Source organism: Oncorhynchus keta, chromosome 29 (assembly GCF_023373465.1).
Source record: "Oncorhynchus keta strain PuntledgeMale-10-30-2019 chromosome 29, Oket_V2, whole genome shotgun sequence".
Classification (NCBI taxonomy): domain Eukaryota; kingdom Metazoa; phylum Chordata; class Actinopteri; order Salmoniformes; family Salmonidae; genus Oncorhynchus; species Oncorhynchus keta.
The window spans coordinates 3,903,610-3,924,909 of NC_068449.1; the positions used below are offsets into that span (position 1 = coordinate 3,903,610).

Sequence of the window (21,300 nt, forward strand, 5' to 3'; positions counted from 1 at the left end):
GTTGGAGTCTAAACCTACAGCAGGATAACTCTCCAGGAACAGGGTTGGAGTATGAACCTACAGCAGGGTAACTCTCCAGGAACAGGGTTGGAGTATGAACCTACAGCAGGATAACTCTCCAGGAACAGGGTTGGAGTCTAAACCTACAGCAGGGTAACTCTCCAGGAACAGGGTTGGAGTCTAAACCTACAGTATGTTTACTCTCCAGGAACAGGGTTGGAGTATGAACCTACAGCAGGGTAACTCTCCAGGAACAGGGTTGGAGTATGAACCTACAGCAGGGTAACTCTCCAGGAACAGGGTTGGAGTCTAAACCTACAGCAGGGTAACTCTCCAGGAGCAGGGTTGGAGTATGAACCTACAGCAGGGTAACTCTCCAGGAACAGGGTTGGAGTATGAACCTACAGCAGGGTAACTCTCCAGGAACAGGGTTGGAGTATGAACCTACAGCAGGATAACTCTCCAGGAACAGGGTTGGAGTATGAACCTACAGCAGGGTAACTCTCCAGGAGCAGGGTTGGAGTATGAACCTACAGCAGGGTAACTCTCCAGGAACAGGGTTGGAGTATGAACCTACAGCAGGGTAACTCTCCAGGAACAGGGTTGGAGTATGAACCTACAGCAGGGTAACTCTCCAGGAACAGGGTTGGAGTATGAACCTACAGCAGGATAACTCTCCAGGAACAGGGTTGGAGTATGAACCTACAGCAGGGTAACTCTCCAGGAGCAGGGTTGGAGTATGAACCTACAGCAGGGTAACTCTCCAGGAACAGGGTTGGAGTATGAACCTACAGCAGGGTAACTCTCCAGGAACAGGGTTGGAGTATGAACCTACAGCAGGGTAACTCTCCAGGAACAGGGTTGGAGTATGAACCTACAGCAGGATAACTCTCCAGGAACAGGGTTGGAGTATGAACCTACAGCAGGGTAACTCTCCAGGAGCAGGGTTGGAGTATGAACCTACAGCAGGATAACTCTCCAGGAACAGGGTTGGAGGAACAGGGTGAACCTACAGCAGGGTAACTCTCCAGGAACAGGGTTGGAGTCTGAACCTACAGCAGGGTAACTCTCCAGGAACAGGGTTGGAGTATGAACCTACAGCAGGGTAACTCTCCAGGAACAGGGTTGGAGTCTAAACCTACAGCAGGGTAACTCTCCAGGAACAGGGTTGGAGTCTAAACCTACAGTATGTTTACTCTCCAGGAACAGGGTTGGAGTATGAACCTACAGCAGGGTAACTCTCCAGGAACAGGGTTGGAGTATGAACCTACAGCAGGATAACTCTCCAGGAACAGGGTTGGAGTATGAACCTACAGCAGGGTAACTCTCCAGGAGCAGGGTTGGAGTATGAACCTACAGCAGGGTAACTCTCCAGGAACAGGGTTGGAGTATGAACCTACAGCAGGGTAACTCTCCAGGAACAGGGTTGGAGTATGAACCTACAGCAGGATAACTCTCCAGGAACAGGGTTGGAGTATGAACCTACAGCAGGGTAACTCTCCAGGAGCAGGGTTGGAGTATGAACCTACAGCAGGGTAACTCTCCAGGAACAGGGTTGGAGTATGAACCTACAGCAGGGTAACTCTCCAGGAACAGGGTTGGAGTATGAACCTACAGCAGGGTAACTCTCCAGGAACAGGGTTGGAGTATGAACCTACAGCAGGATAACTCTCCAGGAACAGGGTTGGAGTATGAACCTACAGCAGGGTAACTCTCCAGGAGCAGGGTTGGAGTATGAACCTACAGCAGGGTAACTCTCCAGGAACAGGGTTGGAGTATGAACCTACAGCAGGGTAACTCTCCAGGAACAGGGTTGGAGTATGAACCTACAGCAGGGTAACTCTCCAGGAACAGGGTTGGAGTCTAAACCTACAGCAGGGTAACTCTCCAGGAACAGGGTTGGAGTATGAACCTACAGCAGGATAACTCTCCAGGAACAGGGTTGGAGTATGAACCTACAGCAGGGTAACTCTCCAGGAACAGGGTTGGAGTCTAAACCTACAGCAGGGTAACTCTCCAGGAACAGGGTTGGAGTCTAAACCTACAGCAGGGTAACTCTCCAGGAGCAGGGTTGGAGTATGAACCTACAGCAGGATAACTCTCCAGGAGCAGGGTTGGAGTCTAAACCTACAGTATGGTTACTCTCCAGGAGCAGGGTTGGAGTCTAAACCTACAGCAGGGTAACTCTCCAGGAGCAGGGTTGGAGTCTAAACCTACAGCAGGGTAACTCTCCAGGAGCAGGGTTGGAGTCTAAACCTACAGTATGGTTACTCTCCAGGAACAGGGTTGGAGTCTAAACCTACTGCAGGGTAACTCTCCAGGAACATCCCAATTATAGGTGGCTGGTGCAAAACCAAAAAGGTGTCCTCTCTCTGTCTCTGTGTGTGTCTGTCTCTCTGTGTGTGTCGTCATCCACTCCCCTTCATGGATCTGAGATGACTGCACAGTTCAATATAGCTTCTACCATACCGCTTTCACCTGTTCAGTCATAGCAGACCTGTGAAGTAGGCTGGAGAGCAGAAGGGGCCAGTTTAAAAGATAATAATAATAATAATAATGGAATGCAGCCCTCCCTAGGTCTACGGAACAAGCTAGAACAGTCACTGAGTTCAAGAACCGTTCTGTTGTCTGAACCGTGTCCTCATATGGCCTCCTATCGTATGTGTATCTCTCTATTGTGTAAGGTATTAAGGTGACATCATCAGATCGGTATGTAGCTACGGTGTCGTGAAAGGCATCACGTCGGTCCTGTTTTGGTTGATTTTCCTCCATGCTGTAATTCTATTGGTAATACTGGAGAAATCTGGTTTGGTTCAGTTGCTCTGACTCCACTTCCTGAAACACTGGCAACTGTTACAAACATCGGCTAAGGTGATCTGGCTGTTTTTAGAGTATTTTGTTAGGATCCCCATTTAGCTATTGCTCATGCAGCTCTTTATCTACTCATCCCGAGGTTCTAGTTGTTGTACAGAGTTTCTAACCCCAGAGGTGCAACATCGCCAGACTTCCACGAACGCTTGCGAAGCAGACCAGGGTTTGGGTTTTTAGAAATCAATGAATAACTCTGTCCAACATGAAGTCTGATGTGTGTGTGTGTTGACAGTGAATAACCCAATCCCGTCCAACATGAAGTCCGAGGCGAAGAAAGCTGCCAAGATCCTCAGAGAGTTTACTGAGATCTCCAACCGCACTGGGCCTGACAAACTCATCCCAGGTGTGTGAATGTGTGCGGGGTGGGTGTATGTGTTCCTGTTCATCTGAGTGTGCTCGTTTTCATCCTGCCCTTACTCTCATCTCTGACTCATACCTAATAATTTGTCTCGTTCTCGGCATGGCTTTACGGTGATGTCATCAGGGTTTTGTCAGGTAGACTCAACAGCCTTGGTTTCTCAAATTACTGCCTCGCCTGGTTCACCAACTACTTCTCTGAGTCGTCTGGCAGTCTCTTGGGGGTGCCACAGGGTTCAATTCTCGGGACGAATCTTCTCTGTATAGATCTTCTCTGTATAGATCAATGACATCGCTCTTGCTGCTGGTCATTCGCTGATCCACCTCTACACAGACGACACTATTCTGTATACATCGGGCCCTTATTTGGACACTGCTAACAAACTTACAAACGAGCTTCAACGCCATCCAACACTCCTTCCGTGGCCTCCAACTGCTTTTAAATGCTAGTAAAATTAAGTGCATGCTCTTCAACCGATTGCTGCCTGCACCATCCCGCCCGACTAGCATCACTACTCTGGCCGGTTCTGACTTAGAATATGTGGACAACTACAAATACCTTGGTGTCTGGCTAGACTGTAAACTCTCCTTTCAGACTCACATTAAGCATCTCCAATCCAAAATTACATCTAGAAACGGCTTCCTATTTCGCAACAAAGCATCCTTCACTCATGCTGCCAAACATACCCTCGTAAAACTGACTATCCTACCGATCCTTGACTTTGGCGATGTCATTTACAAAATAGCATCCAACACCCTACTCAGCAAACTGGATGCAGTCTATCACAGTGCCATCTGTTTTGTCACCAAAGCCCCATATACTACCCACCACTGCGACATGTATGCTCTCGTTTGCTGTCCCTCGCTACATGTTCGTCGCCAAACCCACTGGCTCCAGGTCATCGATACGTCTTTGCTAGGTAAAATCCCGCCTTATCTCAGCTCACTGGTCACCATAGCAACACCCACCCGTAGCACGCGCTCCAGCAGGTATATCTCACTGGTCACCCCCAAAGCCAGTTCTTCCTTTGGGCCGCCATTCCTTCCAGTTCTCTGCTGCTAATGACTGGAACCAATTGCAAAAATCTCTGAAGCTGGAGTCTTTATCTCCCTCTCTAACTTTAAGCATCAGCACACCCGACTACCTCATACCAATATTATTACTTACCCACTTGCTCTCTTGCACCCCAGTATCTCTACTTGCACATCATCTGCAAATCTATCATTCCGGTGTTGTAATTATTTCTCCTCTGTGACCTATTTATTGCCTTACCTCCCTACTCTTCTACATTTGCACACACTGTACATAGATCTTTCCATTGTGTTAGTTAAACAAACGTACAGTTAATGTTTTTTTTTTGTTTTTTTTTGTCACACTGCTTTGCTTTATCTCGGCCAGGTCGCGGTGGTAAATGAGAACTTGTTCTCAACTGGCCGACCTGGTTAAATAAAGGTGAAATAAAGGTGACCTAATAAAAACCTGTTTTTACTGTGACGTCATCAGGGTTTTGTCAGGTGACAGTCCTCCTTTCTGGATATGACAGGTAATTGTGTCATAGCAGGACCTGCTAATCATTTGTGGGTTTTTTTTCTCCCTCCAGCAAATATATTAGCCAAATGTCAGGGCCTGGCCATCATCACAGTCATCAAGGCAGGTTTCATGATCACAGCTCGAGGCGGCAGCGGTATAGTCATCGCTAGACTGGCTGACGGACGTAAGTACACCACCACACACACACTATATGGTCATCGCCAGGACACAAGTTCATTACATCCTCCCTCTCACTAGGTTGGTCTGCTCCCTCTGCCATTGGTATAGCTGGTCTGGGCGGTGGCTTTGAGATTGGAGTTGAGGTAGGTTGACCACCAGACACACGAGGGATCCAGCCTAACATTTTCCCTTGCTCTCTTCTTGGGTTAAAAAAACATGTGCACAGTGTCACACAATAGAAAACAGAGGAGTAATTCACTAAGCTCTATTAAGAGGTGTGTCTACTGGTAAATAAGTTCATCCAGACATTTGGTTTGACCATTCGGCCTATAAAAAAAAAATCACCCCATTTTTGTTGTATCCAATTGGTAGTTACGGTCCTGTCCCATCGCTGCAACTCTCGTACGGACTCGGGAGAGGCAAAGGGCAAGAGCAGTGTGTCCTCCGAAACACAACCCAGCCAAGCCGCACTGCTTCTTGACACAACACCCGCTTAACCTGGAAGCCAGCCGCACCAATGTGCTGGATTGCGTGATGGGACAAGGACATCCCTGCCGGCCAAACCCTCCCTAAACCCGGACGACGCTGGGCGAATGGGTCTCCTGGTCACGGCCGGCTGCAACAGAGCCTGGACTCGAACCAGGATCTCTAGTGGCACAGCTAACACTGTGATGCAGTGCCTTAGACTACTGAGACAGAGCCTGGACTTGAACCAGGATCTCTAGTGGCACAGCTAGCACTGTGATGCAGTGCCTTAGACTACTGAGACAGAGCCTGGACTTGAACCAGGATTTCTAGTGGCACAGCTAGCACTTTGATGCAGTGCCTTAGACTACTGAGACAGAGCCTGGACTTGAACCAGGATCTCTAGTGGCACAGCTAACACTGTGATGCAGTGCCTTAGACTACTGAGACAGAGCCTGGACTTGAACCAGGATTTCTAGTGGCACAGCTAGCACTGTGATGCAGTGCCTTAGACTACTGAGACAGAGCCTGGACTTGAACCAGGATCTCTAGTGGCACAGCTAGCACTGTGATGCAGTGCCTTAGACTACTGAGACAGAGCCTGGACTTGAACCAGGATCTCTAGTGGCACAGCTAGCACTGTGATGCAGTGCCTTAGACTACTGAGACAGAGCCTGGACTCGAACCAGGATCTCTAGTGGCACAGCTAGCACTGTGATGCAGTGCCTTAGACTACTGAGACAGAGCCTGGACTTGAACCAGGATTTCTAGTGGCACAGCTAGCACTGTGATGCAGTGCCTTAGACTACTGAGACAGAGCCTGGACTTGAACCAGGATTTATAGTGGCACAGCTAACACTGTGATGCAGTGCCTTAGACTACTGAGACAGAGCCTGGACTTGAACCAGGATCTCTAGTGGCACAGCTAGCACTGTGATGCAGTGCCTTAGACTACTGAGACAGAGCCTGGACTTGAACCAGGATCTCTAGTGGCACAGCTAGCACTGTGATGCAGTGCCTTAGACTACTGAGACAGAGCCTGGACTTGAACCAGGATCTCTAGTGGCACAGCTAACACTGTGATGCAGTGCCTTAGACTACTGAGACAGAGCCTGGACTTGAACCAGGATCTCTAGTGGCACAGCTAGCACTGTGATGCAGTGCCTTAGACTACTGAGACAGAGCCTGGACTTGAACCAGGATCTCTAGTGGCACAGCTAGCACTGTGATGCAGTGCCTTAGACTGCTGAGACAGAGCCTGGACTTGAACCAGGATTTCTAGTGGCACAGCTAGCACTGTGATGCAGTGCCTTAGACTACTGAGACAGAGCCTGGACTTGAACCAGGATCTCTAGTGGCACAGCTAGCACTGTGATGCAGTGCCTTAGACTACTGAGACAGAGCCTGGACTTGAACCAGGATCTCTAGTGGCACAGCTAGCACTGTGATGCAGTGCCTTAGACTACTGAGACAGAGCCTGGACTTGAACCAGGATCTCTAGTGGCACAGCTAGCACTGTGATGCAGTGCCTTAGACTACTGAGACAGAGCCTGGACTTGAACCAGGATCTCTAGTGGCACAGCTAGCACTGTGATGCAGTGCCTTAGACTACTGAGACAGAGCCTGGACTTGAACCAGGATCTCTAGTGGCACAGCTAGCACTGTGATGCAGTGCCTTAGACTACTGAGACAGAGCCTGGACTCGAACCAGGATCTCTAGTGGCACAGCTAGCACTGTGATGCAGTGCCTTAGACTACTGAGACAGAGCCTGGACTCGAACCAGGATCTCTAGTGGCACAGCTAACACTGTGATGCAGTGCCTTAGACTACTGAGACAGAGCCTGGACTCGAACCAGGATCTCTAGTGGCACAGCTAGCACTGTGATGCAGTGCCTTAGACTACTGAGACAGAGCCTGGACTTGAACCAGGATCTCTAGTGGCACAGCTAGCACTGTGATGCAGTGCCTTAGACTACTGAGACAGAGCCTGGACTTGAACCAGGATCTCTAGTGGCACAGCTAGCACTGTGATGCAGTGCCTTAGACTACTGAGACAGAGCCTGGACTCGAACCAGGATCTCTAGTGGCACAGCTAGCACTGTGATGCAGTGCCTTAGACTACTGAGACAGAGCCTGGACTTGAACCAGGATCTCTAGTGGCACAGCTAGCACTGTGATGCAGTGCCTTAGACTACTGAGACAGAGCCTGGACTCGAACCAGGATCTCTAGTGGCACAGCTAGCACTGTGATGCAGTGCCTTAGACTACTGAGACAGAGCCTGGACTTGAACCAGGATCTCTAGTGGCACAGCTAGCACTGTGATGCAGTGCCTTAGACTACTGAGACAGAGCCTGGACTCGAACCAGGATCTCTAGTGGCACAGCTAGCACTGTGATGCAGTGCCTTAGACTACTGAGACAGAGCCTGGACTTGAACCAGGATCTCTAGTGGCACAGCTAGCACTGTGATGCAGTGCCTTAGACTACTGAGACAGAGCCTGGACTTGAACCAGGATCTCTAGTGGCACAGCTAGCACTGTGATGCAGTGCCTTAGACTACTGAGACAGAGCCTGGACTTGAACCAGGATCTCTAGTGGCACAGCTAGCACTGTGATGCAGTGCCTTAGATTACTGAGACAGAGCCTGGACTTGAACCAGGATTTAGTGGCAAAGCTAGCACTGTGATGCAGTGCCTTAGACTACTGAGACAGAGCCTGGACTTCAATAACCAGGATCTCTATTGTGGCACAGCTAGCACTGTGATTTAGTTTCTTAGACTACTGAGACAGAGCCTGGACTTGAACCAGGATCTCTAGTGGCACAGCTAGCACTGTGATGCAGTGCCTTAGACTACTGAGAGAGCCTGGACTCGAACCAGGATCTCTAGTGGCACAGCTAGCACTGTGATGCAGTGCCTTAGACTTTGAGACAGAGCCTGGACTTGAACCAGGATCTCTAGTGTTCCACAGAGCACTGTGATGCAGTGCCTTAGACTACTGAGACAGAGCCTGGACTTGAACCAGGATCTCTAGTGGCACAGCTAGCACTGTGATGCAGTGCCTTAGACTACTGAGACAGAGCCTGGACTCGAACCAGGATCTCTAGTGGCACAGCTAGCACTGTGATGCAGTGCCTTATTCCCTAATGATTCTGTGACATGAACTTCCCCAATAAAACAGGGTTTATCAAAATGAGTCAATTTATTACATTTTTTGTTATAGAGTTCATATTTCAATATGTCCATGTAGTTTCATTGATTGTTGACGTGAACTTCACAACTAAAACAGGATTTATTTTCTTACTCTGTTACACAAGCAGGAAGTCAGTTGTAGTTAGACTTGTTCTTCCCAGAGTGAGCGCTGGCTCAGGACATCCTCTCAGAGAAGTTTGTTCTCAAGACATCGGAGTGAATAAAGGATGTTTGAATTTATTCGATTTTGAGAAAGTTACCGAAATTTTACACGCCAGACGCTGTGTTCCATCCAGACCCTTATTGTGGCTGAGTCCAGACGCCGTGTTCCATCCAGACCCTTATCGTGGCTGACTCCAGACGCCGTGTTCCATCCAGACCCTTATCGTGGCTGACTCCAGACGCCGTGTTCCATCCAGACCCTTATCGTGGCTGACTCCAGACGCCGTGTTCCATCCAGACCCTTATCGTGGCTGACGCCAGACGCCGTGTTCCATCCAGACCCTTATCGTGGCTGACGCCAGACGCCGTGTTCCATCCAGACCCTTATCGTGGCTGACTCCAGACGCCGTGTTCCATCCAGACCCGTATCGTGGCTGATTCCAGACGCCGTGTTCTTCCCAGACCCTTAGTGTCCTGACGCCAGACGCCGTGTTCCATCCAGACCCTTATAGTGGCTGACTCCAGACCCTTATCGTGGCTGACTCCAGACGCCGTGTTCCATCCAGACCCTTATCGTGACTGTCTCCAGACGCCGTGTTCCATCCAGACCCTTATAGTGGCTTACGCCAGACGCCGTGTTCCATCCAGACCCTTATCGTGGCTGACGCCAGACGCCGTGTTCCATCCAGACCCTTATCGTGGCTGACGCCAGACGCCGTGTTCTTCCCAGACCCTTATCGTGGCTGACGCCAGACGCCGTGTTCCATCCAGACCCTTATCGTGGCTGACTCCAGACGCCGTGTTCCATCCAGACCCTTATCGTGGCTGACTCCAGACGCCGTGTTCTTCCCAGACCCTTATCGTGGCTGACTCCAGACCCTTATAGTGGCTGACTCCAGACGCCGTGTTCCATCCAGACCCTTATCGTGGCTGACGCCAGGCGCCGTGTTCCATCCAGACCCTTATTGTGGCTGACGCAGGCGCCGTGTTCCATCCAGACCCTTATCGTGGCTGACTCCAGACGCCGTGTTCCATCCAGACCCTTATAGTGTCTGACGCCAGACGCCGTGTTCCATCCAGACCCTTATCGTGGCTGACTCCAGACCCTTATCGTGGCTGACTCCAGACGCCGTGTTCCATCCAGACCCTTATCGTGGCTGACGCCAGACGCCGTGTTCCATCCAGACCCTTATCGTGGCTGACTCCAGACGCCGTGTTCCATCCAGACCCTTATCGTGGCTGACTCCAGACGCCGTGTTCCATCCAGACCCTTATCGTGGCTGACTCCAGACCCTTATCGTGGCTGACTCCAGACGCCGTGTTCCATCCAGACCCTTATCGTGGCTGACTCCAGACGCCGTGTTCCATCCAGACCCTTATCGTGGCTGACTCCAGACGCCGTGTTCCATCCAGACCCTTATCGTGGCTGACTCCAGACGCCGTGTTCCATCCAGACCCTTATCGTGGCTGACTCCAGACCCTTATCGTGGCTGACGCCAGACGCCGTGTTCCATCCAGACCCTTATCGTGGCTGACTCCAGACCCTTATCGTGGCTGACTCCAGACGCCGTGTTCCATCCAGACCCTTAAGATTTTGTTTCTGCCAGGGGAATCAACCTGTCAGCAGATGTACAGTACATTCGGAAAGTTTTCAGACCCCTTGACTTTTACGTTAGACTTATTCTAAAATTGATTGAATAAAGGATGTTCCATCCTTCGATTTTGAGAAAGTTACCGAAATTTTACACCCCAGACGCCGTGTTCCATCCAGACCCTTATTGTGGCTGAGTCCAGACGCCGTGTTCCATCCAGACCCTTATTGTGGCTGAGTCCAGACGCCGTGTTCCATCCAGACCCTTATAGTGGCTGACGCCAGACGCCGTGTTCCATCCAGACCCTTATCGTGGCTGATTCCAGACGCCGTGTTCTTCCCAGACCCTTAGTGTCCTACGCCAGACGCCGTGTTCCATCCAGACCCTTATAGTGGCTGGCGCCAGACGCCGTGTTCCATCCAGACCCTTATAGTGGCTGACTCCAGACGCCTGTGTTCCATCCAGACCCTTATAGTGGCTGACTCCAGACGCCTGTGTTCCATCCAGACCCTTATAGTGGCTGACGCCAGACGCCGTGTTCCATCCAGACCCTTATTGTGGCTGACGCCAGGCGCCGTGTTCCATCCAGACCCTTATCGTGGCTGACTCCAGACGCCGTGTTCCATCCAGACCCTTATCGTGGCTGACTCCAGACGCCGTGTTCCATCCAGACCCTTATCGTGGCTGACGCCAGACGCCGTGTTCCATCCAGACCCTTATAGTGGCTGACTCCAGACCCTTATCGTGGCTGACGCCAGACGCCGTGTTCCATCCAGACCCTTATCGTGGCTGACTCCAGACCCTTATCGTGGCTGACGCCAGACGCCGTGTTCCATCCAGACCCTTATCGTGGCTGACTCCAGACCCTTATCGTGGCTGACTCCAGACGCCGTGTTCCATCCAGACCCTTATCGTGGCTGACTCCAGACGCCGTGTTCCATCCAGACCCTTAAGATTTTGTTTCTGCCAGGGCCGTGTTCCATCAACCTGTCAGCAGATGTACAGTACATTCAGAAAGTTTTCAGACCCCTTGACTTTTTACCTTAGACTTATTCTAAAATTGATTTAAATTGTTTTTTTCCCTCATCAATTTACACACATTACCCCCATAATGACAAAGCAAAAACAGGTTTTTAGTCATTTTTGCAAATGTTTAAAAAAATTAAAAACTACAATGACATTTACATAAGTATTCAGACCCTTTACTCAGTACTTTGTTGAAGCACCATTAGCAGCGACTACAACCTCGAGTCTTCTTGGGTATGATGCTACAAGCTTGGCACAGCTGCATTTGAGGAGGTTCTCTCATTCTTCTCTGCAGATCCTCAAGCGCTGTCAGGTTGGATGGGGAACGTTGCTGCAGAGCTGTTTTCAGGTCCTACCAGAGATGTTCGATCGGGTTCATGTCTGGGCTCTGGCTGGGCCACTCAAAGACATTCAGACTTGTCCCGTAGCCACTCCTGTGTTGTCTTGGCTGTGTGCTTAAGGTCGTTGTCCTGTTGGACGGTGAACCTTCGCCCCAGTCTGAAATCCTGAGCGCACTGGAGCAGTTTTTCTTCAAGGATCTCTCTGTACTTCATCTTTGCCTCGATCCTGACTAGTCTCCCAGTCCCTGCTGTTGAAGAACATCCCCAAAACTTGATGCTGCCACCACCATGCTTCACCGTAGGGATGGTGCCAGGTTTCCTCCAGACGTGACGCTTTGCATTCTGGCCCAAGAGTTCAATACTGGTTTCATCAGACCAGAGAATCTTGTTTCTCGTCGTCTGAGAGTCTTCAGGTGCCTCTTTGCAAATTCCAAGCAGGCTGTCATGCCTTTTCCTGAGGAGTGGCTTCATTCAGGCCACTACCATAAAGGCCTGATTTGTGGAGTGCTCAGGAGATGATTGTCCTTCTGGAAGGTTCTCCCATTTCCACAGGAACTCTGGAGCTCTGTCAGTGAGCTCAACCCAGAGTCTCATAGCAAAGGGTCTGAAAAATTATGTAAATATGGGTTTTCTGTTTTTATTTTTAATGCATTTACAACATATTTTCGAAACCATTGTCATTATGGGGCATTGTGTGTGGATTGATGAGGAAAATCAATAGATCAAATCCATTTTAGAGCAAGGTAACGTAACAATGTGGAGAAAGTCAAGAGGTCTGAATACTTTCCGAATGCACTGTAAAGGAAATGAAGCAATACACTGAGTGGACAAAACATTAAGAACACCTGCCCTTTCCATGACAGACTGACCAGGTGAAAGCTATGATCCCTTATTGATGTTGCATGTTAAACCCACTTCAATCACTTTAGATGGAGGAGACTGGTTAAAGAAGGTGTTTTTTTTTTATTTTATTTTTTTTAAGCCTTGAGACATTTTAAGACATGGATTGTGTATGTGCCATTCAGAGGGTGAATGGGCAAGGCAAATTATTTAAATGTCTTTGAACGGGGTCTGATTTTAGGTGTCAGTCGCACTGGTTTGATTGTGTCAAGAACGGCAACACTGCTGGGTTTTTCACGTTCAAACAGTTTCCTGTGTATATCAAGAATGGTCCACCACCCAAAGAAGATCAAGCCAACTTGAACAAACTGTAGGTATCATTGGAGTCAACATGGACCAGCATCCCTGTGGAACTCTTTTGACGCCTTGTCGAGTTCATGTCCCAATGAGTTGCGGCTGTTCTGAAGGTAAAAAAAGGGGGCATCTCAATATGAGGAAGGTGTTCCTAATGTTTTGTACACTCAGTATATATGTGTAGGAAGTAGAGTGATGTAGAGGCTTGCTGTTCCTGTCCATCAGGTGACTCACTATGTTTCTGTTTCGGTGTTTTGTAGCTTTTGATTGTTATCTGGTTGCTGCCAGGTAGCTGCCAGTCTCGCTCTCTCTCTCACTCTCTCACACACACACACACACACACACACACACACACACACACACACACACACAGGTGAATCAAAGCAGTATTGTTCTCTGTCCTCGGCTGTCTGAAGGGTATTCATGTGAACAGAGGTAAAATGTATTAAAGGACCAAATCTCTAATTTTGATGTAAATGTCATGTTATAGAAGGGTCAATTCACCATTTGTTCATCCAAATGGCAAATCACTTCCTGGTTGTGTAGTACGAACAAAAAGCTCCAATAAACAAGGGGCTTTGCGGCGTCTAAAATGACTTATTTGGGTGTTTTTGTTTGTATTTTTCAGGGTCCCCATTTAAACTAAATTAATGAACAAAATTCTACACAAACAAGGATGAGGAAGTGATTTGCTGTTTGGGGTTATCTTGACCCTCCCATAACCTGCCATTTACAGTTGAAGTCGGGAAGTTTACATACACTTAGGTTGGAGTCATTAAAATTAGTTTTTCAACCACTCCACAGATGTCTTGTTAACAAACTATAGTTTCGGCAAGTCGGTTTTTTTGTACATCTTTGTACGTGACAGTCATTTTTTCCAACAATTGTTTACAGGCAGGTTATTTCCCTTATAATTCACTGTATCACAATTCCAGTGGGTTAGAAGTTTATATACACTTAGTTGACTGTGCATTTAAACAGCTTGGAATATTCCAGAAAATTATGTCATTGCTTTAGACCACATATGTCAGAGTCAAGGCCCGCGGGCCACATCCGGCCCGCGAGAAGGTTTTTTACGGCCCCTGGGATGATCTTGATTTATTATTAGAACCGGCCCGCAGACCGCAGCAAGCCGGCAGCCCGCAGATCTTTTACACGCACCAATACTACATTTCCCACAATGCAACGGTGACGCACCGAGCAGTAGGCTGCTTCATTTCAATATTTATTGGCACAGCAGTTGTCAGCATCACAGTAAAATTAACTTTCAGATACCCATCAAAAATGGCAAAACGGAAGGTGGACACTGAGAACCGGGGGTTTCAAACAAGGTGGGAGTCGGAGTATTTGTTCACGGAGGTAGCTGGAAAACCTGTGTGGAGAAAGTGTGGCGGTACTGAAAGAGTATAATCTGAGACGACATTATGAAACGAAACACGCGGACAAAAACAAGAATATGGACATGGAACAAAGGCTACAAAAGGCAGAGGAATTAAAACGAGGCCTCAAATCTCGACAGGCTCTGTTCAAAAAAGCCAAATCACAAGGCCAGGCTGCTGTCAAGGCCAGTTTTATTTTGGCAGAAGAGATCGCTAAATCAGCCCGGCCATTTACGGAGGGGGATTTCATCAAAAACTGCATGATTAAAGTTTGTGACGAAGTTTGCCCAGAAAAAGGCAACTCTTTTTAAATGTGAGTCTGAGCAGAAACACCATTGCCGAGAGAGTAGACCAGTTGTCCATCAATCTAAAAGAGCAGCTTGTGAAAAGGGAAAAGATTTCATTGCATATTCCTTGGCTGTGGATGAGAGCACCGACATTTCTGACATTGCCCAGTTGTCAATTTTCATCCGCGGAGTGGACTCCAGCCTAAGCGTGACAGAGGAGTTTTTGGCTTTACGTCCTATGCATGGCACAACTACGGGGCATGATTTGTATGAAGAGGTGTCAAGATGTGTAAATGAGATGGAGCTGCCTTGGGAAAAACTTGTGGGTTTGACAACCGACGGAGCACCTGCGATGTGTGGACACAGGAGCGGACTGGTGGCGAAGATACGGGAAAAGATGCAAGAGGAAAACGCGACAGGTGAGCTGACAGCTTATCATTGTATCATACACCAGGAAGCGTTGTGCGGTAAAGCCTTGAAAATGGAGCATGTAATGAGCATCATCACGCGCACAGTTAACTTTATCAGAGCCAAAGGTTTGAATCACCGCCAGTTCAAGGCATTTCTGACGGAGTTAGAAACGGAGCATGGTGATTTGCCTTATCACACAGAGGTGCGATGGCTAAGCCAGGGAAAGGTGCTTCAAAGATGTTTCGAGCTTCGTGAGGAGATTTGTCTGTTCTTGGACAGCAAAGGGAAAGACACAACACAACTCCGAGACGAAATGTTTCTGTGTGAAATGGCTTTTCTGTGTGACATTACGAGTCATCTGAATGCAATGAACTTGCAGCTGCAGGGTCGGGATCGTGTCATCTCTGATATGTACAGTACAGTGAAGGCATTTAAAACCAAACTCTGTGGGAGACGCAGATGCGGAAAGAAAATTTGAGCCACTTTCCCAGCTGCCAGACCATGAAAGAGAAGCTCTCTACCAGTGCGTTCCCGAGCGCACAGTTGGCTGATAAAATAGGTATGCTTGCCGCTGACTTTCGACGCCGATTTGCTGACTTTGAAGCACAAAAAAGCAGGTTGGAACTGCTCGGTAACCCATTTGCTGTTGACGTGGAAAGCTCACCACCAAACCTCCAAATGGAGTTGATTGACCTCAATGCAATGATGCACTGAGGGCAAAATATGCGGCAGTGGGTGCTGCGGAGTTCGCCCGTTTCCTCCCCGACACAATGCCCCAGCTGCGCATCCAGGCTGCTCAAACGTTGTCTATGTTTGGCAGCACATACCTGTGTGAACAACTGTTTTCTTTGATGAACTTGAACAAAACATCACACAGAAGTCGACTTACTGCTGAACACCTCCACTCAATTCTGAGGATTTCCTCAGCTCAGAGCCTTACCCCGAACATTGATGAACTTGTGGAAAAGATGGGACACCACCAAGTATCACCCTCAACCTCAAACAAGTGAACATTACTGTGCAATCACATATTTAGAGTTTTTACTCAGTTCAAGTTTAAAAGTTAAAGTTTAATATTTGTTTTCACTGCATGTTACTTCTCCTTAAACAAAGTGTTGTTTTTGATTAATAGATTTTTGCACTTTATTTTATTGTATTTCAATCCAATTATATTTTAAAAATATTTCAGTTGAGTGGATGATAGAAAATTGCTATTATTTTTTTTTCTTTGAAGTAAATTTAGCCCACTTTTGCTAAAATAGAAAATATAGGCTACTGATGGTGCCTTGAATACCGGTTTCTTTCATTTAATGTTCATGTTATGGGGATTTTTATATAAAGGAAATTTGTCTTTTGTGTCTGTTGAAAATTAAAGATTACTGACAGAGCCATAAGAAAATATTGCTTTATTTATCTGATCATATTGGAATATATTTGTTAGGTTTTCAGTAGGTTCAATTAGGTTCACTAGACTATATGCGTCATTTAAAAATTTTTCAATGAACATTCGAACAGTCCGGCCCTCGGCTTGTAGCTAAATTTTTTATTTGGCCCTCCGTCCATTTGACTTTGACACCCCTGCTTTAGACGCTTCTGACAGCCTAAGTGACATCATTTGAGTCGATTGGAGGTGTACCTGTGGATGTATTTCAAGGCCTACCTTCAAACTCAGTGCCTCTTTGCTTGACATCATGGGAAAATCAAAAGAAATCAGCCAAGACCTCACAAAAAAAATTGCTTCATCTTGGGAGCAATTTCCAAAAGCCTGAAGGTACCATGTACACAAGTATAAACACCATGGGACCACGCAGCCGTCATACCGCTCAGGAAGGAGACGCGTTCTGTCTCCTAGAGATGAAAGTACTTTGGTGCGAAAAGTACAAATCAATCCCAGAACAACAGTAAGGGACCTTGTGAAGATGCTGGAGGAAACGGGTACAAAAGTATCTATATCCACAGTAAAACGAGTCCTATATCGACAACCTGTAAGGCCGCTCAGCAAGGAAGAAGACTGCGGTTTGCAACTGCACATGGGGACAAAGATCGTACTTTTTGGAGAAATGTCTTCTGGTCTGAAACAAAAATAGAACTGTTTGGCCATTGTTATGTTTGGGAAAAAAAGGGGGAGGCTTGCAAGCCGAAGAACACCATCCCAACCGTGAAGCACGGGGGTGGCAGCATCATGATGTGGGAGTGCTTTGCTGCAGGAGGGACTGGTGCACTTAGTTCACAAAATGGTTCACAAAATAGATGTCATCATGAGGGAGGGAAATTGTGAATATATTGAAGCAACATCAAGATATCAGTCAGGAAGTTAAAGCTTGGTCGCAAATGGGTCTTCCAAATGGACAATGACCCCCCAAGCACACTTCCAAAGTTGTGGCAAAATGGCTTAAGGACAAGTCAAGGTATTGGAGTGGCCATCACAAAGCCCTGACCTCAATCCTATAGAACATTTGTGGGCAGAACTGAAAAAGCGTGTGCGTGCAAGGAGGCCTACAAACCTGACTCTTTTTTTATTTATTTATTTTTTTGTTTTTTTTGTTTTACACCAGCTCTGTATCGCGCATAGCCCATCTGTAAATAATCCACCCAATCTACCTCATCCCTATGTTGTTTTTATTTACTTTTCTGCTCACCAGTATCTCTACTTGCACATTACCATCTGCTCATCTTTCACCCCAGTGTTAATTTGCTAAATTGTAATTACTTCGCTACTATTGGCCTATTTATTGCCTTACCTCCTTACTCATTTTGCACAAACTGTATATAGACTTTCTTTTTTTTCCTATTGTGTTATTGACTGTACGCTTGTTTATTCCATGTGGAACTCTGTTGTTTGTCGCTTTGCTTTATCTTGGCCAGGTCACAGTTGTAAATGAGAACTTCTCAACTAGCCTACCTGGTTAAATAAAGGGGAAATAAAAAATATAAAGCTCGGTCAGGAGGAATGGGGCAAAATTCACCCAACTTATTGTGGGTAGCTTGTGGAAGGCTACCCAAAACGTTTGACCCAAGTTAAACAATTTTAAAGCAATGCTACCAAATACTAATTGAGTGTGTGAACTTCTGACCCACTGGGAATGTGATGAAAGAAATAAAAGCTGCCCTCTCCCCTTCTCCCAGTCTGCCCACCCTCTCCCCTTCTCCCAGTCTGCCCGCCCTCTCCCCTTCTCCCAGTCTGCCCGCCCTCTCCCCTTCTCCCCGTCTGCCCGCCCTCTCCCCTTCTCCCCGTCTGCCCGCCCTCTCCCCGTCTGCCCGCCCTCTCCCCCTTCTCCCCGTCTACCCGCCCTCTCCCCTTCTCCCCGCCCTCTCCCCTTCTCCCCGCCCTCTCCCCTTCTCCCCGTCCTCTCCCCTTCTCCCCGTCTGCCCGCCCTCTCCCCTTCTCCCCGTCCTCTCCCCTTCTCCCCGTCTGCCCGCCCTCTCCCCTTCTCCCAGTCTGCCCGCCCTCTCCCCTTCTCCCAGTCTGCCCGCCTTCTCCCCTTCTCCCCGCCCTCTCCCCTTCTCCCCGCCCTCTCCCCTTCTCCCCGCCCTCTCCCCTTCCCCCCCCCTCTCCCCTTCTCCCCCCCGTCTGCCCGCCCTCTCCCCTTCTCCCAGTCTGCCCGCCCTCTCCCCTTCTCCCAGTCTGCCCGCCCTCTCCCCTTCTCCCAGTCTGCCCGCCCTCTCCCCTTCTCCCCGTCTGCCCGCCCCTCTCCCCTCCCCTGCCCGCCCTCTCCCCTTCTCCCAGTCTGCCCGCCCTCTCCCCTTCTCCCAGTCTGCCCGCCTTCTCCCCTTCTCCCCGCCTTCTCCCCTTCTCCCCGCCCCTCCCCCCTTCTCCCGCCCCTCTCCCCTTCTCCCAGTCTGCCCGCCCCCTCTCCCCTTCTCCCAGTCTGCCCGCCCTCTCCCCTTCTCCCAGTCTGCCCGCCCTCTCCCCTTCTCCCAGTCTGCCCGCCCCTCTCCCCTTCTCCCAGTCTGCCCGCCCTCTCCCCTTCTCCCCGTCTGCCCGCCCTCTCCCCTTCTCCCAGTCTGCCCGCCCTCTCCCCTTCTCCCAGTCTGCCCGCCCTCTCCCCTTCTCCCAGTCTGCCCGCCCTCTCCCCTTCTCCCAGTCTGCCCGCCCTCTCCCCTTCTCCCAGTCTGCCCGCTCTCTCCCCTTCTCCCAGTCTGCCCGCTCTCTCCCCTTCTCCCAGTCTGCCCGCTCTCTCCCCTTCTCCCAGTCCGGACCGAAACACTACTCTGTCTCTGTGTGTCTAGGTATCAGACCTGGTGGTGATTCTGATGCAGCGCAGGGCGGTGGATTCTTTCTCTAAAGGAGGGAACCTCACTCTGGGGGGCAACTGTACTGTGGCGGTAGGACCGATGGGGAGGTGAACAAACACACACACACATCTTGGTTCATGGTTGGCCAAAACCAGTCAGGGTCCAACCATGGCTCATCCCTCTTGATGTGTTCCAGCCCTTAGGCTGTGGGTTAGGGCCTCCCCGAGGCGGTGGGTTAGGGGCTCCCCGGGGCGGTGGGTTAGGGCCTCCCCGGGGCGGTGGGTTAGGGGCTCCCCGGGGCGGTGGGTTAGGGGCTCCCCGGGGCGGTGGGTTAGGGGCTCCCCGGGGCGGTGGGTTAGGGCCTCCCCGGGGCTGTGGGTTAGGGCCTCCCCGGGGCTGTGGGTTAGGGCCTCCCCGGGGCTGTGGGTTAGGGCCTCCCCGAGGCTGTGGGTTAGGGCCTCCCCGGGGCGGTGGGTTAGGGGCTCCCCGGGGCTGTGGGTTAGGGGCTCCCCGGGGCTGTGGGTTAGGGCCTCCCGGGGCTGTGGGTTAGGGGCTCCCCGGGGCTGTGGGTTAGGGCCTCCCCGAGGCTGTGGGTTAGGGCCTCCCCGAGGCGGTGGGTTAGGGCCTCCCCGAGGCGGTGGGTTAGGGGCTACCCCTTATTTAAACTGGACGCTTTGTGGACACTTGAATGTCTGAGCAGGGATTGTGGAGGGGAAATGGTTTTGTGACAAGTGTTTTGAGTTGGGTTAGTACTTGCTGTGTGTTGACAGAAGAAGTGAGAGCTGTAGAAGTGGTTGATGTTTTATAGGGTGGAGGCGTGTGTGTGTGTGTGTGTGTGTGTGTGTGTGTGTGTGTGTGTGTGTGTGTGTGTGTGTGTGTGTGTGTGTGAGAGGGGTTGCTCTTGTTGTCACAGGTTAATCGTTGTTGATGAGTAGATGTGGAATGCTGCCCGAAGCAGACTCCCTCTCAGTCTTTATTTAGAATGACATACCAGGTTGGGTAATTAAAATAAGCATACAGTTATCATCAAACAAGGAGATGGGGTGGTGTGTCTGTTTTTTTTAAATATAGCAACAATAAAACAATGAGAGGTTAATGTCAGATGGGAGTGCCTTTTCTTTGTTCAGGTGACATTTACAACATGGGACCTCCCTTGCACACACAGAGACACATGTCTGGGTCTCTTACATTTTAATTTCACCTTTTTTAGTCAACTAGGCAAGTCGGGTTAAGAACAAATTGTTATTTACAATGACTGCCTGAGACGTGGTCCCGTAATATGATGCTTTCTGATGTTAGGGAAGTTTTTTTTTTAATGGTCTCCTTCAATACTCATCGCTCAGCAGTGGGATTCTGATCAATGTGCCATCCTCAACACTCCGATCTTCCTCTATCTCTCGTGTGTGTGTGTGTTGTATTAATGTGTGTGTGTGTGTGTTGTATTAATGTGTGTGTGTGTGTAGGAACGTGGAGGCTGATGTAGCGCTACGTAGCACAGCAGCAGTGTTTACCTACTGTAAGTCCAGAGGGCTGTTTGCTGGAGTCTCTCTGGAGGGATCCTGCCTCATAGAACGCAAAGACACCAACCGCAAGTACGTTACACACCGTGTGTTGTATTAATGTGTGTGTTGTATTAATGTGTGTGTTGTATTAATGTGTGTGTTGTATTAATGTGTGTGTGTTGTATTAATGTGTGTGTGTGTTGTATTAATGTGTGTGTGTGTGTTGTATTAATGTGTGTGTGTTGTATTAATGTGTGTGTGTGTTGTATTAATGTGTGTGTGTGTGTGTGTGTTGTATTAATGTGTGTGTGTTGTATTAATGTGTGTGTGTTGTATTAATGTGTGTGTGTTGTATTAATGTGTGTGTGTGTGTGTGTGTGTGTGTGTGTGTGTGTTTGTTGTATTACTGTGTGTGTTGTATTAGTGTGTGTGTGTTTGTATTAGTGTGTGCGTGTTGTATTAATGTGTGCGTGTTGTATTACATTTACATTTACATTTAAGTCATTTAGCAGACGCTATTAATGTGTGTGTGTTGTATTACTGTGTGTGTTGTATTACTGTGTGTTGTATTACT

At 49.0% G+C, this 21,300-nt stretch overlaps 1 protein-coding gene and 1 long non-coding RNA gene across 2 annotated transcripts in view; one reads left to right on the forward strand and one right to left on the reverse strand.

Annotated features, from left to right (window-relative positions):
• The window catches only part of sh3yl1 (SH3 and SYLF domain containing 1), a 58,521-nt gene that overhangs the window by 19,910 nt on the left and 17,311 nt on the right, over positions 1–21,300 (forward strand). The window contains exons 2-6 of the mRNA XM_052485727.1: positions 3,104–3,214; positions 4,830–4,943; positions 5,018–5,082; positions 19,219–19,331; positions 20,688–20,816. Coding sequence (XP_052341687.1) covers positions 3,104–3,214; positions 4,830–4,943; positions 5,018–5,082; positions 19,219–19,331; positions 20,688–20,816 — 532 coding nt within the window. The remainder of the gene's footprint in view (positions 1–3,103; positions 3,215–4,829; positions 4,944–5,017; positions 5,083–19,218; positions 19,332–20,687; positions 20,817–21,300) is intronic.
• On the reverse strand, positions 1,118–2,355 carry LOC127913529 (uncharacterized). The gene is made up of 3 exons (XR_008085878.1): positions 1,999–2,355; positions 1,569–1,611; positions 1,118–1,310 (listed from the first exon to the last, which is right to left on the reverse strand). It is a non-coding gene; the product is annotated as an uncharacterized LOC127913529 (long non-coding RNA).